The sequence below is a fragment of the Chamaea fasciata genome, unplaced genomic scaffold (genome assembly GCF_029207755.1).
Source record: "Chamaea fasciata isolate MVZ Bird 193981 ecotype frontalis unplaced genomic scaffold, bChaFas1.0.hap1 SCAF_12, whole genome shotgun sequence".
In the NCBI taxonomy this organism is placed as follows: Eukaryota; Metazoa; Chordata; class Aves; order Passeriformes; family Sylviidae; genus Chamaea; species Chamaea fasciata.
Window position 1 is genome coordinate 7,825,927 of NW_027094097.1, and position 19,114 is coordinate 7,845,040.

Here is a 19,114-nt window from a genome sequence, read left to right on the forward strand (position 1 = left end):
TATTTTTACTAGTTCCTTAAGATAGGTTAGAGGGCTCTTCCTGATTGGATTCTCTGCAGTCTTTGTTAGGGCAAAAATAATTCCTGGTAAATAATCTAGTAGAATTAAGGATACAATTTGTAAAGGTCTTAGTTTTTTTGTGAGCAACTAAGAGGTTATTTTAAACACATGAACTATAAGGGGGAGGATTTGTGTGTGCAGACTGAAATAAATCTACATGTTTATCAGTTGTGTCTGAAAATGATTTGGGTGATCTCGACTTCAAACCGTGTTGTGTTCTCAGTGTTAAGCGTGCTTTTGGGATTGGATATTCATTAGGTTTGTAACTTCCTGTTTTGTGTGTGTGCAGCTGGGGAGGGGTAACGGGCAGCACAGTGCCAGACTCAGGAGAGGCTCTTCAGGACCGGGACCACAGGAGCCTGAGTCAGAAAAGTTCTGTCTTCTCTCTGCTCTGTCTCTTCTTCCAAGCTGGTGTTGGTAATTCTGTGCTAGTCTGATCTCTCCACCTCAGCCTTGTGAAAATTAAATTCTGAAGGTACATCTGCTTTTTGCAAATCACTGTGACACTGAAGGTAGAGAAATTGTCTTAAATATTTCAAGATTTCTTGATTATTGGTGCAGGAGGAATGTGGCTTTTTGCGATGGTGAGAGATTTAGTGCAAACAATGTGCTGCTACTGTGCTTACTACAGTAGCAATGTGCTTACTATATTAATGACGGTAAATGGTTACACACAGGGCTTGAAGACTTCCAACTGCTGTTTTTCTAAAACATTCTTATTATTATTTTAGAAGTTCTGTAGCTGTAACTGTTTTATTTCTAAGTTTTGATAAGCTGGATAATAGCCTTTATTAGGATTGCCTTTTTCTTCCCTTGATCTGTGCTTTTATTAATACCGAGTTAGGAAACACATCTATGGTCTTGCACATTAATACACCAATAGATGTGGAAAACCTGTAACCAACTACTGTCTGCATTTCATGTTTTGTGATGGAAAACAGCAAAAAGAAAGACCCCCAACTAATGTTTGGAAAAATGTTTGTTACCCTAGTGGAAGTCAGGGAAATGCAGTTTTGGTAATGCTCAGCATAGTGAGTGTTAATTGTGTGTGATATGTGCAATAGTCCTTCCTGAGAACCCTGATCCTTTCAGCCTGTGCATACTTAGAAATCAGTCTATACTGATTTTCTGTGCTCTTTACACATATAATAGTAGGTAATGATATATAATATGGATAACTGTCATACATAACCATAATAGATATAAAATCCAGTGCTTATAATATTACTAGATATTCCTTAAATGCAATGTATGCCTCCTTTAATGGATTTCTTACAGAGTTGTTCCCTGCTCATGAATCTTCAGCCTTTTCTTTTTTGTTTGTTTTATGAAGTCTGAGGAATGTAGTCCATTCCTTGATAACAATGTGCTTTCTCTTCATTTGAAAATGCTTCCCTGTCTCTGAGGAGCTGATGTTTTGTTCCTGTTTTAGTTAATTTTAAGCTGATTGCTATTAGTGAAACTGGTAATAGACTGACTTCATTAACGAACTAATTTTTTCATCGTGGGAAGATCTAAAATACATAACTTCCTGTCTGGATAATCTAACTGATTGTGAGACTACATTTCTTTTAAAACAAATATTAATAGTCTGCTGGTACTCAGGATAAAAATAATTTCTAAAAAGGAGCTAATACCCAGAGATGCAATTAATGTCATCTAGCCTGCATTTATGGAAAATTAAAGAGTGAAGACCTTATTTACAAGTGTAAAGAAACAAGAGTGGAATCACAGCGACTACAAAATGAAAAAAAAAGTTGTGTTTTCTATTTTCTTTCAGACAAATGTCTCATATTGGCAGTTAATTCAATATTGAGAAGTGGGGCAAGAAATTCTGCTTCAGTTCTGTGAGACAAAGTTGCTGATTTTGTTAACGGGATTTGTATTCCCTCTCAATTGCTTGTTTTTCTTTGGAATATTTCCTGTGTTTTGGATAAGTTAGTGAGATCTGAGAATATTTTGTTTTGCCTTATTTTGCTGAACAACTTGTGCTCAAACTAAATGGGACTGCACTGAAAAATGCTATTTAGCATAGGCGCTTGAGGGTTTTCCAAGCTACAAAAAATACATCTTAGGAATAAGATTCTTAATAGTATCTCTGATAATATTCCTTATTAGCCTCCTTTGAGTGAATGTTTTTAGTAGTTCTAATCTTCATTCAAGTTTGAGTCACTGTCAGATGCTTTCTATTATTAAAGTAGATCAGTATTATGTATGTGATGTTCTGGTGCATGTAAGTATTGACTGGGCTGGCAGAAAGTACCTTAGTCCTATTTATGTCAAAAAGGTGAACTTTAATGATCTTTGATTAAAAATGTTTAATTATAAGTGGAATACAGTTATGAAAGATGAAGTTTGAATTGAGTGTTTAAGCTTAGATCCTTTCAGGATTTCAACTCATTTTTCTGTTTGTAATGTATTTTCAATGATTGCAGATGTGTATAAACTGTGAAATCTGATTGAGAACAGGATTTATGATAGGAAACCATACTGTAGTCATATTTAGTTGTAAAATGGACTGGGGAAAATTTAAAATTAAGAATTAGCTGTATTTTGTGTAACTAGTCTAATGGGAAATGTCTAGGATGTTGATAACAGTCCATATCTGGGAAGCAAAGGATTTTGTTTATGGTGTTAATCCAAGTATTGCATTCTGACTCTTACTACTTTTTTTATCTTTTTTTAAATTTTGTTTTCAGATCTTGAGTCAGATGACTGTGCATCCATATACATCTTTAATGTAGACCAGCCATCATCCTCTGTCAATCAGCCAATTTGTATTCCTCGCCATGGACTGCAGTCTCACTCCTCTCCTACGAGGTTTCAGAGTCACAAGAACTATGAAGGCACTTGTGAGGTACCAGAATCCAAGTACAGTCCACTAGGTGGACCCAAACCCTTCGAGTGCCCCAGCATTCAAATCACATCGATTTCACCCAACTGTCACCAGGGGATTGAGGCCAATGAAGATGAATTACACACAAATGGCACAGAAAATGACTACATGGAAAGGCCTTCCCGGGACCATCTCTATCTTCCTCTTGAGCCATCGTACAGGGAATCATCCCTTAGTCCAAGCCCTGCCAGCAGCATTTCGTCCAGGAGTTGGTTTTCAGATGCTTCCTCTTGTGAATCCATTTCCCATGTTTATGATGACGTAGACTCAGAGCTGAATGAAGCAGCTGCTCGATTTACCCTTGGCTCTCCTTTGGCATCACCTGGTGGTTCTCCAAGAGGTCCCAGTGATGAATCGTGGCAGCAGCCTTATGGATTTGGGCATGCCTTGTCACCTCGACAGTCCCCCTGTCATTCTCCCAGAACTAGTATTACTGATGAGAATTGGCTGAGCCCCAGGCCGACATCAAGGCCCTCGTCAAGACCTACATCCCCCTGTGGGAAACGCCGACACTCCAGTGCTGAGATTTGCTATGCTGGTTCTCTCTCTCCTCACCATTCTCCAACTCCATCACCTGGCCATTCTCCCAGAGGAAGCATTACAGAAGACACGTGGCTAAACACTTCCATTCATAACGTACAAGGTCTTAACTCTGGCCTTTCACCGTTTCAGTGTTGTGCAGAGACTGATATTCCTCTAAAAACCAGAAAGACCTCAGAGGATCAGACTGCCACTTTATCTGGAAAAATAGATCTCTGCCCTGAAGAGCAAGGTAACTTGTCATCATCCCTTGAAACTGCAGTAGATGATTGCTCTGGATCTCAGCATACCTTGAAAAAAGACTTGCCCGGAGACCAATTTCTTTCTGTTCCTTCGCACTTTACTTGGAACAAACCGAAGCCTGGTCACACTCCTATATTCCGGTAAGTGCTTACAAAGTAGCTCCTTCCTGATTTTTCCCCTCCTGTGCATCTTAAATAGGCATATAAATGTCATTTCAGTGATGCATTGAGACTTCTTAAGAAAAACTTGTTGAGGGCAGGTAGATGTTATAATTAGGAAAAAAAAAGTTGAGATACCAAATACCCATCATCTTTTAAAAATACAGTAGATGCATTGTAAATAGGATTAGTTTTATTTTAAGTAAAGTTTGTGTATATGCACAGAGCCCAGCTGAATGAAATGTCTGTGGATTTTGTACATGCTTTGCACTTCCATCTAATCTGAACACCTGACATTTTAATATAGCTAAGGAAACATGACTTACATGATTTTATAAAACTGGGAGACCACAAAAGAGGTGGGGAGTTCATTTGCCTTTGTGTCTGTTTGCTTCTTTGGGCTCATATAATTCTAGAAATAGAAGAAAGGAAAGAATTTGTATGCCATGCTGAAAATCACTCAGAAAGAATGGATGTCTGGGCTGTAGTTCCAAGGTATTTCCACCATCCATGATAGAATTAAATGGGTCTTTTCCTTTTGCAGTCCTGTCATGTGCTAGCAGGGTGATGTGTGGAGACTCAGAAGAGGGAACTGGTTCAACTGAGGGAAGAAGTCCCCCTCCTTTCCAGCCTGTTACTCTTTAGATGGATCAATTCTGTGGTCTTTCAAGTTATAGAGCTTCTATAAATTCTTCAGAAGTTGTCACCTAGCTTGGCCTATTAATAGCTAAATATATTTAAACAATATTTATTCAGCCATTTGGTTATTTTTTGCCTGATTTTATAACCACAGATTTTAATTTCTCTCTGCAGAATTTTACTGATTTTAGTAAATAGAAATGATTTTTTTTTTCTTCTCCTTTAATGTTCTTCCACATAACTGTTTATGGACGTAAAATTTAACGGTAAAGACACAAACCTGCTGGCTGGAAAAATCTGTTTTACCAGGTCTGAAACTACTAAGATCAGTTAACTGTCCTCAAGTCTGGGTTTTTTTAAAATTCCATTGCCATCTCTTAGCAGTAGGTGTTCAATCTGTTATTAGAATCTTTTCATTCAGACTAAAACAGTGATGACTGTTTTAACTTAATTGAGTATTTTGGAATTATATTATATTTATGTAGGATACTAAGCAGTCCTAACTTGGAATTCTTGTTAGCCTGCAGGCTAGCATTGTTCATAAAAGGTGACCACTACTGTAGGATTAGAGGTCATGAGCATACAGGCATGGGATGGGGATCTGTGGTTCTTCATTTGTGGGATGAGCAAAGTGGTTTAGAACACAGATGGCTCATACCTACTTCCTCTTGTACTGAATTAAAAGAAATTTTAATGTTTTCATTGAAAAGTAAATTTTTTTTTAAATGTCAGACTTTATTTACAAGCTGGCACTGAAGAATTTCTGTAAATATAAGATAGGCAAACAGCAAGAGACAATGAAGAGTACACCTGTACACAAGGGAACTACATAAATCTATTAAGCTGTGTACATTTGCTGCCAAAAATGTTGGCTGACTATTGAATTAGTGGAAATGGCTGCACTGACAGCTGTATCCTCAGTGAAATGCTGAATTACTTGGCAGTTATGGCAGTGTGCATCTTCAGTACGTGAAACATTCCATTCTGTCATAAAACATTTTGTAATTTTGATTCTTATAAATCAGGGTAGCTGTGTTGACCCTTACATTTTATGAATAAAAATGAAATGCAAGAAGATCCACTGTTTCTAAATAGTTGATGATGGTGACCAAAAGTGAGCGTATTAGTTGTCATAAAGAGTTATATAATCACTATTTATGTATTTATTCCATATTGTGTGTACAGTTGTATTAACTGTAATATAAGTTACAAGATACAGTAAAAATAATGCACTTTTTGATGTCTTGATTGTATTGGCAAGGACAAAGTCGTGGCTGAAGTAAACAGGAGTTTGATTCCAAGCAGGTGAGGTGCACACCCAGCTGCAGTAACTGACCCCTGGTGGAAGGGGGAGTAATTTGCCTCACGTGTTCTGTCGTGTGAAATGTGTAGGTAGCACCTTCTGCTCTGAATGCTCTCTAAAGTTTTGTAAATCTGTTATCTACTTTATCTGCCAAGCCCTGACCATGTTTTCCTTCATTCTTCTGTTTTCAGTAAGTGTGCAATGCTTAACAAAACCTAAAAATGTATAGGATGCTTTTGAGCATGTTAGTCATACTTCACATGTCATCCAAACTGTTTTGTTAGATGACAGCTTGTTATTTGGTCACAGAAACCCCTAATCTGCCAGTCAGTGGCATGTGGAAAATGTCTGTGAATTACATGCCCTGAGTCCCATTTCTGCTCCCTTGTGAAAGGTAAGTGTGGGCGAGGGCCTGGGCAGGAGCACTGCAGCAATTCCTACCTCCAAGGGAAAGAACCGGGCAGCAGCTTCTGTACTGGGAATACTGGAGGTGTTTGTTGATGGTGCCACTCACCAGGTGTGATGGCAGATGCAGTTGGTCATTTTACAGAATATTCAGCAATGAATATTGGTAATTTTATTTATTTAATGGTTACTCTTGTTCCTGTTTAAGATATCTAGGGGTTTCTTTCACCCCCAGCCTCCCTGCAGGGTGATGGATAAGACGTGGTTTTATCTGTGTCTCATGTTTCCCTTCCCCTCCACTTAAAAAAACCCCAACCTTTTCTTTTCAGGATCTTAATGCAGTGATAGTAGATCCAACCTCCCCACTTGCATTTTACCCCAACATTGCACAAATGTGCTGATTTTATTACTTTCTTGCACACTTGCTGTTAGAGTTTGAGTTGTACAAGTTCCAGAAAGTGCAAAAAAAAATTCAGAAAGTGTTTTGCAATACTTTTTTTACTTAAACAAGGGGAATAAAAAGAGTCTAGAGATGACCTAGGAATCTCTACTGAGCAGGTGATGTAATACAATAGCTTGGGCGAGGACTTCACTCTACAAGTACAGTTGAGAAGAGATGAGCAGCATTGCTGGTGCCAACCTTGGTTATGGTATTGTGGAGTTAAGGACCATCACAGACATGGCCAGCAATGGTGGAGGTAACATGGGGATGTTTTTTAAAAAAGTGGTCACTGATGATGCAGTTGAAAGTCATGGGAGTTCTGTTATTTTTGCTTTTAGGCTTCATTATCTTTTGCTTTAAACTTAAAATTTTAATATGAATGACTAGTGAAAAAGTAGACTTTAGGTTTGGTAAAGTGGATCTTGAGAACCAAATTTGTGTCTCAAGCAAACAGGCATTTTTCTGGGTAGAAGACTTAATGAGTCATTCATTTTTTTCTTTCTTTCTTTAGCCCCACAGTATTTGATGGCAACAAATGGTGCTTTTTTTTGTGCCTGGAAGATAACAAGGCAATATGAATTTATGGTCAAAAATCTTTATAAAACCTAGTTTCCTTTACTTCCCTCATGGAATTTGTAGAGACTTACACATTGATTTAAAAACTACTGTATAAATTGGTGTTTGTCTCCAGACTGTTGTGTCATGAATTTAATCTATGACACTGAGAAGTGATGGGACATCAAGTAGTTTCTTTGTTCCAGTGGTGGTGAACAAACAGACTTTGACAGATGTATTTACAGCTCAGAAATCATTTTAATGCTGGATATGTAATGGCAACTTGGGAGTATTTTCCTGCTGAAAACTAGGATGGCTGACATTGTAATTAATTTGTCCAGGAAAAAAACCTAGTTTAAATAAAGTGGTAGATAGTGGAATACTTGGGAAAGTTGTTTCTCTTGTCTGAATCCTTCTCTTGGAAGTCTAAAGAATAGAGAGGAACAGAATTATGTCCTATTTTTATCATAACTATATTGGACCTTCGCTCTTAATTTTAAGAACTCCACTCAGATTGAAAGATTTCTATAGACAAAGTTAGTCTGCCAAGTATTTATCACCTTATTCTGATAAATAGAAATAACACCAGCTATTCTACTAGCAAAACTTTAGAATGAAAATGTTTGCAAATTACTGACTTTGAAGATAAGGACCCATTTAAGTGAGACAAGCAAAGGAACTTTGAACCTCTTAGGTTTTTAATAAGCAAGGCTATCGCTGTAATGTTTACACACCATTAATGAATCCAGGGAAATTCAGGCAGTGTTTAATACAGGACCTTTGTGCTGTACCTGTTATACATCTCTCCGCTTTGCTCTGGGATGATGGAACAGAGATTTCCACGTGGCAGTTCACTGTACCAGTGCTCTGACAGCACTGAGATCTGTGGCACTGCTAGGAGCAGAATGGTGGTATTTTGAATGTAAACAGTATTAATAAAGTCTATTGATAGGCCACTGTGGCAGCTGGAATGGCCCCAAACTTTGTAACTTCAGGATTTCAGAATTTCTCCATCAGGGAGAATATGGCTTTGTTCTAGGCAGTGAAGAGCAGCCACAGCAGTATTTTGGCTCTACAAGACTTCTTGAAAACCATGGTATTGGATCATAGTTATGACTTGAGATTCTCAGGGAGTTGCTATGTTGAAACATCGACTTGTCACACAGTACACCATGGGTCCATCTCTGCAAAACCTTGGGATGAGGAAAAAATGTGGAATAGCCACTGTATGGTTGGTGAGCTTTTTCTCTTTTGAAATGTTGGGAGGAGCTGTAAGTGGAAAATTATTTTTGCTGCTACTAAAAATTAATAAAAGTATCTCTCTAGAAGATCTGGGAATCTCAACCAATGAAGGAAACAGGAACTTTCACAACTATCTGGAGATATTATGGGATATCTTTGAAAGGTTGCTACTAGAATTAGTGGCTACAAAGAGGTAGAAGCATTTTCATACAGAGTGGCTAAAATGAACTTTTTAACAATTGCACTTGTGTTCAAATACAGTGCTACGAGTGGAAGGTAACTGTTTTTAGCTGGATTGTGTTAATGAGTCCTATAGGTTTTGTTCTTCCTTCTGTCCCACACACACTGCTCTGGGGCCACAGACAAACAAGCAATCGTGTTTCTGCCCTAAGCATCTTCCTATGGGAGAGGGGCAGAGTCAGCCCATGAGCTGTGCCCTGGCTTTTACAGGTTTGAATGCTGTGAAGAGACAGCAAGAAAAATATTCAGAGAGAAATAACAGTTTGGGTATCCAACATCAAAAGGAAGCAGCTGTAACTGTCAGACCAGCTACATCTAGAAAACATCTGTTTGATGCAGTACAGCCTCAAAAGCTGTGTCATTTACTGTGTTTTGGAAGCTTGGCAATTTTTTAACGTTTTAGGCATCTGCACGTGCACAGTGCACTTCCTTGCTCTCTCATGCTGTTATTTTCTACTTGTTTTCAAAGAATGACAGAATCTTGAGACTTGGTTATTTTCTTGTCTCCATGTTTGTTCTAGTATGCCAAATATTTTTTCAAAAGATAATGTGAGTCTGATTCAACTTGTGCCACATTATTGTTAGTTAATTGCAGGAGGAGTAAATCTCTCTGAGACTTATGGACAGTGGTCATGACCAACGAATACTTTTCTCTTGACTGAATTTATCATTCAACTTTCAGTAATACCTCCCAATAACTTGGTGTATAGCCTGTGGTACATTAACAGAATTCTCTCAGGTATACCAACTATTTTGATGCAGAAATTTGGGTATATAGGGGTAGAAAGATTTTTCAGAAACACTGTTAAAAAATTCTCACTTGTGAGCCCTTTTTAGTATCTTCTAATCCTGATATTTTCTTTCCTTTTCAGACCGAAGACTTGAATCCTTCTCCCTCAGTAGCTGTAATAGTGAATGGCAAGGTGTAGTTGATAGCCAGTAGTAGCATTTAGGCAGGACATCTTGGCCTGTGGTGAGTACCTGGAAGGATTGGGCCTACACTGCATTCCTGACAGTTCCCTCTCTTATTGTTGGCATCACCATCCTCTCCTACCCAGTAAATGCCGTTGCTGTGTGGGGAGCACTCATCAGACCTCCTCTTTGCTGTGCGTTGAATGCTTGTGGAGATGATTTATTCCTCCTGTTTCTGCCTTCCACTAAGAAGAAAGGGAAATACTCCCATTCTTCCTCTCATTGCTCCCAAAAAGGTGCTTCAGGAGAGAAACTTAGAGGCTATTCTCCTGAGGAGGTGGCCTCCCACTTTCCCATTCTTAATGACGGACATTGCTGTGGTAAAAGGTAGATCTCTGGTGCTGCAGGCTGAGCCCAAGTCCCTCCAGATACTCCCTAAAGACAGAGATTTCTTTTTTTTTCCTTGAGTCCAAACATTTATCTTCTTTCTCAACTATGGATTTGTTTTTATATGTTTTAGCTAAACTCCCTGGACCTGTGACTATTCATGTTTGTGGGTATTTGCATTGATTTAACTTCCTGTAAAGTGGAAAGAAATGAAACTGAGCTTTTCTGGGTGATACAAACCAATATTTGTCCATCACTTTGGAATCTAATCTGCTTTCCCTGTTGGTCAGAGTAAGGTAGTGCAAAACTATTTTAAAAGAAGATTATTTTTATTACAAATGTTTTTGTTTGATAAACAATGCTATAAATGTTCACTTTTAAATGTTCCTAATTTAATTTACTCTACCAGGTAATTACTGGCTTGAATCTGAGTGTTTATCTTATTAGAACCTTAAGTCTATAAATCTGTGCAGGTAAAAGTGTAGGTATGCAAACATTGGTTTGAGGTTCTTCCATGTTATTTCTATTACTGTATTTTGTTCTCCCTTGGAGTGGCTTTGCTACTGTGTGTAAGGGTGTGTCTGTGGACAAGCTGAACACAAGTTTAGGTGTCTTTGTTGCCTGTTGCATTAAGTCTTTATGCTTAGATAGAACAAGTAGCTTTTTTAAACTTGAGATGATTGCATAGTGTTCATTTTAACCATAGTTAACACAATGCAGTGCTTGCCAAAGGAAAACAAAACCAGTGAGCTGGAAGATAATGCAGAGTTAAAACTTAATGACTGGCAGATTGAGTTTAGACTGTTCCCTCTAAACCACATTTGAATGTGCTTGCTGATATACTTAACAGTAAAAAGTGAAATATAAAGGCATTACAGAGAAGCAATGGGAGTGTGGCCCTGGGGGTCACAGAGCACCTTTCCTTTGCTCAGGTGTCGGAAAGAAGAAATTCCATTCTACTTGAAGGTTTTAATGTACCGGCAAAACTGGAATTTTCATATAACAATTTTAGGCTGAGAGTTATTCTTATTTGGTTATCATTTGTTAGGGAAGTTGCATCATTGTCTGTATTTTACAGTGAAGGCATTGTGCTATGGCCAGATGGCACAGTTCATGTAACCACCGTGTGCTTACCTTGATTGCAGCACATCTTCATTGCCACCTCTTGACTGGCCTCTACCGAGCCATTATGGGCAGTGTGAACTGAAAATAGAAGTCCAGCCTAAAACTCATCACAGAGCTCACTATGAAACAGAAGGAAGCAGAGGAGCAGTAAAAGCATCTACTGGAGGACACCCTGTAGTAAAGGTAGGAAGTCTGGCTTTTTAAACTACAGTTATTGGTATTTACAACGTTGTGAATTGTTACCTTTTGTTAAGTGTACAGCCTTTCCTGGGCAAGATTTTCTCCCTTAAATGTAATGATAACTGTTTTGAAAACACTGACCAATAATAAAACCAATTATTGTCAAGCTGAGAATTAGATGTGAGGTCCTGGTAAATTAGACTTGGCTTTGGCATCACACTGTCATTGAAAAGAAAGGTATGTGGGTTTGGTCTTGTTGGAATAACTGTGCATGAGATGCCATGTGCCCCTCTCTGACTTGGAGTGTTCAGGTGTATACACGTCTTGCTCTGTGCTGGGAAGATCTCTGGATTGGTGAGGGATAGTCACTGATGTCTCCTTTAATATCCACGGTGTCAGCTAGCTCACATAACTTGGAAGGGAACCCACCCTCATTCATGGGGCAAATGATGCTGAGAAACTGGGGTTTCTCAGATGCCTTGGTTTATGTTTGTCACATCCTTAGGTGAAAGCATTTAATGGCTTGTTTATAAGTCAAATCAGAAAACAGTTACAAAATCTTCATAAAACAAAGAGGGGAGAAAAATCTGATTACACGAAGGTTACAGCAGGTTCTGTCTTTTCCTCCAAATCCAGGATATTTCATGTTCTTTTCCCATATAATTACAGTCCACGTTTCAGTCCTAAATCTTTTGCTATGGTCTATACATTAAAAATGTATTTTACGTATCTATCCTCTTCCAGTAGTTGAAAGGAACTCATTGCTGTTGGAGACCAGATGCAAAGTGCTGATGGGATTGGTATAATCAGTCTCCATTCTTTCTCCTGCTCTTACTGTGGTATAAATGTTATCACTTTTCCTCCTTATAGTTTATTCCTCCTCTTTGGCACCTGAATTGTGTCACACCCTGTATTTACATCATTACATTTCACCTATGTAGATGAAGGTGTACTAGCAGAATTTAAGTGTCTCGGACGATCTGCTGTTCTTAATTTGTCTAAGCAACCTCTGCTTTCCAGGCTCTTCATCTGATGAATTTCTTCCATCAACTGACTCCTAATCATATTCTTTGGGCTCTTTATCAAACTATTTCTTCGATAGCTTACCTTGAACTTTTTCATTACACCTTTTTTCCTCTTAAAGACTTTGTATTTTTCCTTTCTCTCCCTCTATAAAGGGTTGCTTATCTGCATCCCATCTTCCTTCTTGAATGTCTTTCCTTGTTTTTACATTTCAGTTCTTAAGCTGAGTTTTTCATCCAGCTTTCATGTTCCCTGCAAAGTTCCTCAGTATTTTTCTTCTCACAATACTATGATCTAGCCAGCTGCAAGTCTCTCCTTTTGTCAGACCTACAGGGTTTCTTAGCACAGTAGAGGCAAGGGTCAGCTGCTTCTTAAGGAAGTGTATGCTGCAAACTAGAGAAAATTGAGGATGCCCAGGCTCGGCTGGGATTGGAAAGCTGGCAAGACATGTTCCTTCATGTGGAGTATTGTGTTGCTTTAGTCAGAGGAGGACAAGTAGACACAACTTCCATATGCCAAGGTGCTTGTGGTGGAATTTATCACATCATAATGAGGACAGAAACCTGTGAGATTTTAGCAGACAAAATAAATCTTTCCTGAACTGCTGTGAACTGCATTCAATATTGTTCCATTTTTTTCCTCTGGATGCTTATGTTTTGCACAGATATTTGTATTAGGGGAATTTATGCTGATATTTGTAAGATTTCACAAATATGTAGGCTGTCTTTTGCTTACAGAACTAGAAGCTTCTAAGCTGCAGTACTTGATGCTTCTAACTGCAGTAATGCAAGTTAGAAGAAACAGGTCTGTAGTGGGTGACTTACACCAATGATTTTAAAAGCTATTTATTTGCATTAATGCTGTCTTAAAAAAGAGGATGGCGTTTATGTGTCTGACAGTCTCATGCTTCAACACATGCAGTACTATGCCTCTCTAAATTAAAATAAATGCAAATGCAAATCAATATTCAACTTTGCAATTTGGTCTCTTCCAGCTGGATTGGAAATTAATTGTTGTGTTTGATAGAAGATAGGAAGTTGTTATGAAACAAATCATTGATTTGTATTTACTTTTTACTTACTACTGGGAAAAACAGCATGGGAAAGGCCAAGTTTGGAAAAGGTAATACTAAACATCTGTAAGCAGGCAAATATTACTTTACTTTCATAAAAACTGAAATGTGTTCCAGTATTTCTGGAAGCTTATTCCAGAAATCCACGTCACAATATGGATTATTACTTCTTTCTGACTTTTCTTTTTGGTACTCATAGCTTTAGAGCAGTCACTTCATGTGTGTGATCACTGCAGTAAAGTACTCAGCATTTTCCTGTGTAAAATAACTGTTTACCAGTGTCAGAGATGAGAAAGGAGGTGGCTAAATAGAATAGAATGTTTTAATTGGAACAGGACCTACAGCAGTTGTCAGGTCCAGCTGCCACATCTTTGGGTGCCTGAAGGCCTCTGTGCTTTTGTTTCTTACACAACTTGTTTTGCTTTTGAATGTTATTTTATAGAAAGCTGGGGTATTTAATTTCCAAACTGTTAAGCCTCTGTAGTTGTGCATGTGCACTCCATGTATTATTTAAAATGAAGATTTTGAAGATCGTACATGGCTTGAAGCCTTTAATGTATTAGTGCATGTCATTAATCTATTACTAATACTGTACCACACCTGTTGCTAGGACACTAAGCTTCTGACAAATTTGGCATCATCTGTTGTTGAGTACATTTAATCAGCTTATTTCCAAATGGGAGGAAATTAAATAAGTGGAGCATCATGCTTTGCTTTGTATATCTCTTAACTTTAAGAAAGCTAATTCTATAATGATGTTCCCCTGTTTTTAGCTTTTTAATGCAAAATGTTCTAAGTAGCAGATACCTTTCATTTTAAGCTCTGCTTTCTTGGGAATATGTTGCAGCTAATCCTTGTCATCTGAACAGTTTCTTTTACCTTGGTAGAGAATCTGCATGATAATGCTTTTCAGAGGGAAGGAATAAATAATACAGCAGAATGGTTTGCAAGGAGGAAGGTGCTATGTTGAGCTTTTGTCATCCAAATGATGTGGAAAATTTGTAGTGCATTGCCAGGAGACAGCCTCTGAGAACTCCCTACTTTTACCATTCTATCTAATTCATAGGTTAGAGTCTGCAATTCACCCATCTACAAAGCCTTTCAAACAAGTAGCTGTCACATTTTATCCAACTCTAAATGAACAGTCATCATTGCTTGAATTTCCACCCTTCCCATGGGTCCAATTGTACATAAAATAATGTTTGCACTTCAAATTTGCTAGAATGAGCTTTTACTTCTGTCTGAACTGGTAGGGTTCTTCATGAGACCTCACTTGGATAATGCTTATGATCAAAACCAGAAAAGCCTTTTAGAGCAGATGGGCACCTGAAGAATCTCTCTGGGATAGTTTGGGTTTTTTTACTTTTGTATCTTAGTTTTCTGATCTAAAATGAACTTTTCTTTTTAAAATAAGTGAACTTGTTTTATATAATGTGTTCCTGCTACTCATGTAATTTTCTGCAATTTTCTGAGCTCAAGTATTTTAAATTTAATGACATCTTTCGGTAGTAAATTATAAAACCTGTGTTGTGCACAAGAAGTAGTATTTCCTTTCTTCTTTTTTCCTGTTGCTGGGGAAGAAGGTGATGTCCATGCTGGCCATCTTGTATCCATACAGAGTGATGTACTCAGGGACTGTGGGCTCACAGCTGCTCCTTGGCACCATTCTGTGTGCAAGGAGCGTCTGTCCTGGGGCCACTGGCCGCTGTGGGAGGCAGGTGTAGGTATGAACCGTGATGGGGTAATTGGTTCTACAGCTGATGATGTATCTGCAACAGACACTGCAGAGGATCCACCTACACCCCTTGTGTGGAAGATTTGGAGTGGTGGTAGCTGTTAGGAATTTGACTGGACCAGAAGTGTCTTTATTCTATACTGCAAAGGGTTTAAGGATAGAATAATTCTGTTCCTCTGCCATAAGCAAAATTATTCCTGTAGCAGATTCACAGTAACAGAGGAGGGGAAGCATCATTTAATCCATATGGACAACTCAGCAGTTCTGCAGCTGAAAAAAAAAAGATGCAAGATCAAAAATCAAAGCAATATTAAATAAAATTAAATTATTTAGATGGCTATGCACTGCTGCTCACTGACAAGCAGAGTTGTCTTCTGTGTGAGGTTTCATGGAGACCTGTAAAAGAGCGGCTCAGTGTCAGCTGTGTTTAAAGTGATTGCAGAGCTTGAAGTCACGACAAGTGCTGCAGTGGAAGAAAAAAGTAAACTAATTGAGCAAAAGTAAACTCACTTCGAACTGCTTTCAAAGTTCTGAGACAGGAATGTGTTCTCAAAAAGCCTGTCAAATTCTGCCTGAGTCCTGATGGAAGAAACTGCAACCAACAAGAGAGGATCTATCCAGGCAATGTCAGATGACCTGATAAAAATAAAGTAACCAAGTATTGTCTAAATGAGTTTGTTTCCTGGCCTGTAAATCTGTGGCTGTCACCTTTTCCCAGCTGTTCTCTATGGCCAATGCACGTAACTACTTCAGTATCAGCTATAGTATTGGAATTTTCCCTCTTCTCTGTGTCCAATAAACAGGATGCTTTTTCTGGGTTTTGCAATCCTTCCCATTCTTCCTGCCTTTCACTCTCTAATTTTCATTTTTGTCTTGAACTTTTTCCTGGTTTGTCCATCACCAGAAGGCAGGCTGTATCCCAGCTCTAGTTGCCTACCTTTGATTGGTGACAGCAACCCGCCAATAAATCTAAAAGGCAGAAGGTAAATCTCAGCCTGTGTGAACTGTGTAATGGGCTGTACTGGCATAAACATTGACCTTTGGATGAGATTGTAAAACTGTGTATCTTTGAAGAACAGTTTGATTTAGGCATCTTCTGGTTCAGAATCCGAAAAACAGATTGCAAAAGTGATGCCTCTACTCACTCTAGAAAATGCAGTAATTGGTGTGAAAACCAATAAAAACAGTCATCTGCTTTTTCTATCATAGATTTACTAATTTTTTTTTCTACAGGTTATGTGAGAATAACCTCTTCCTATCCTAGCAATGCTTGTCCAAAAACTCTCCATAGCATAATTAGCATTTGGAGTTGGTATTTCAGGAATAGCACCTTTTTTTCAAGAGTGTGGTAGAGCCAAGTGCAGATGGATGGTTTGATGGCTGGTTACATGCAATTCTGCACTGTGTGTTAGCCTTATACTGTGTTAGCTATTAAATTATATCCTTATTTGCATAATATAAAATGGGACAGGACTAAAACACCTCAAATGCCTGAAGTCAGTATTTAATTACTTCAAATCCTGTCTGCAAGCAGTGAGTATGTAAAAGTGTGAGATTTCAGAAACATAAATCCAGGTTTTTAAACCTTGGATAATGTTCTATACATGTGTAAACACGTGGTGCCATGACCAGTAATCAACTGACATTTGCCATTACTCTTTTGCTTCAGTCCTTTGCAAGATCTGTTTGTTTTTGTGACGACCTTTAAAATATTTTTAATTGGACTTGTGCCCCTATGTAATAGTTTAATAAAGTTTGTTCCTTTTATCTGTCACTGGTTTTTTCACAATTACAAAGGTCTGTACTATTTTAAAGTCTTCAAGTCAGTCTACTCAATATGTTGATTTAACAAAAGACAAAGGAAGATACTTTACTGATATGTATACTTTTCCTTCTCTGTTGATGGAAAGGTGCACCAAATAATCAAGTGATAGAAAATAGTACTGTACTTCAGGAAGGGATTAAAATAAATGTTTTGGTTCAACATACTGAACTTTAAAATTAGACATTCAACTCTGTAACATTATAACCTCTGCAGAATTAAAATGAAATTATAAAAAAAAATTCCACTGTGCTATTAAGACTTTCTGAGCCAGTGGTTAGGATATTGCATGATAGATCTGAATGGAGTTTCCCTCCATCAGTTTCTGCAGTCCTTTTCAAGCAGTCCATTGGACATAACAGGTCAACACTCACTGCACCTCTGCAAGGCTGCAAGGGGTGACTGTGGTCAGTTTGACTTTGAGTAGTTTCCCTGGACCCTGCTTACTTCATTTCATGCCCATGGCTTGCTTCAAGTTTTTCAAAATGCAGCTGTTGATAAATTCACAGTAAATTGTATCACTGGCATTAGTCATGGTGTCTTTTGTTTTAAATTATGCTCATCTTCATGCCCTTGGATCCTTGTCATCCCTTACTTGTCATCCCAGGTCGTGGTTGATAGATGTGCTGTTCGGCTTGGCAGATAGCCCTTCAGCTTTTAGACACAGCAATCCTCACAGTTCTTTAGGAAAGTTGCTGCACACCACTCAAAAGGGAATTTCTTGTGGAGGAATGACTGCAGAAAACAAGTTCAGTTGATCAAAGCCATGCACTGGTGCCTCCCTGATACCACTGTGCAAAAGATTCCAGGCTTGTGGGTCATGTCTCCCTTTTCCCAGAGGATAAAACACTTGTATGGTTTGTTTTTTTCTTTAAATCAAATTTTTGAAAGAAATTTTATTTTGCTGTTGAAGTGGGCTGAAACTTAAGCAGTGAAGGTTCTTTTCCTTTAGGATTGTTTAGGTTTCATAGTAAATTGTACCATATTTTGCTGAGTCTTCTAAAGTAAAAGGAAAAAGTACGTGATTCAAGAGAACAGCTCTTTCTTTTCACCCTCTACAACAGGCGCTGCATTCTTCTCTTTTGCCCTCCTTACCTTGTCGCTCTGGGGGGTGTTCTAAGGAATACAGAAGTCACTGAAATGCATCCAGCTGCTGTGAGTCTATCAAAGGGGAAATAGCTATTTACAACCTGCTTTTCATATCAAGGTGTTGAAAAGCGTTGGAAATCTCCATCTGAAGTAAATGTTTAGTAAGTGCTTGTGGCTCTTTACACAGATGAGTTTCTTTCCCTGTTCTTCACATTTGAACTGAGGATTTTTGTATAGCTACTGGTGCATTTGGTGAAGATGGACTGTTGACTTTAGGGACTTGATGATGCCAAACTTGCCTTGTATTTCAAGACTATGCCCTATTTTTAGGGAGGCCTATTTGTATGTAAAAGCTTTCTTTTTAATCAGCCTACTTCACCAATCCAGTAATGCCATAAGCAGTGACTTAACTGCACAAAGGCAAAGGAGCACTGAAATCTTCATCTTCAATTAGCAAGCAAAAAAAAAGGCACTTATAAGATAAAACATGAGTATTAAGCACCAATGAAAGTTTGATTAAGCATGGCAATTTCCTAACAAATGCTGGAAAGTTTTGCAGGAAAAATGCTTTAAAAATGCAATCAAATAGGTGTTGCCACCATCTGAATGTTGTTGGTATCATCATATTATTACTTGATAGCTGAGCATAAGACCTAACTGATGAAATTATCTTTCCCCTACCACCACCACCCCACACACACACTCCCAGTTTCATGTTTTCTCTTAAATTCTAAGACTGAAAGTGTAGGTCAATGGAATGCTGACATTATTTCTGGGTTCAGTGACACTATTAGGGATTTGGGGTTTTGGATACTTTGGTTCAAAAACCCAGACTATTTCCAAGTATCCTAGTGTTGTCTGTAAGTACCTGGTTACTGTGAAGTGTGTATTTCCTTTTGGGCGTTTTTCCCAAGCTTTGTTGTATGTCTTAAGAAATTACACTTATACACTTAAATAGAGATTGGTAAGACTTGGCCTACAACAATAAATGGAAAACATGGACAGAACCTTCTTCATTTAAAAAAAGGTGGGATGAGGTGGTAAGA

At 38.2% G+C, this 19,114-nt stretch overlaps 1 protein-coding gene across 2 annotated transcripts in view; it reads left to right on the forward strand.

The window, feature by feature from the left end:
- NFATC3 (nuclear factor of activated T cells 3) overlaps positions 1-19,114 on the forward strand; it is a 63,332-nt gene that overhangs the window by 12,679 nt on the left and 31,539 nt on the right. For both annotated transcript variants that reach the window (XM_066194343.1, XM_066194342.1), the window contains exons 2-3: positions 2,760-3,879; positions 11,168-11,330. In XM_066194343.1, the coding sequence (XP_066050440.1) occupies positions 2,760-3,879; positions 11,168-11,330 (1,283 nt within the window). The remainder of the gene's footprint in view (positions 1-2,759; positions 3,880-11,167; positions 11,331-19,114) is intronic.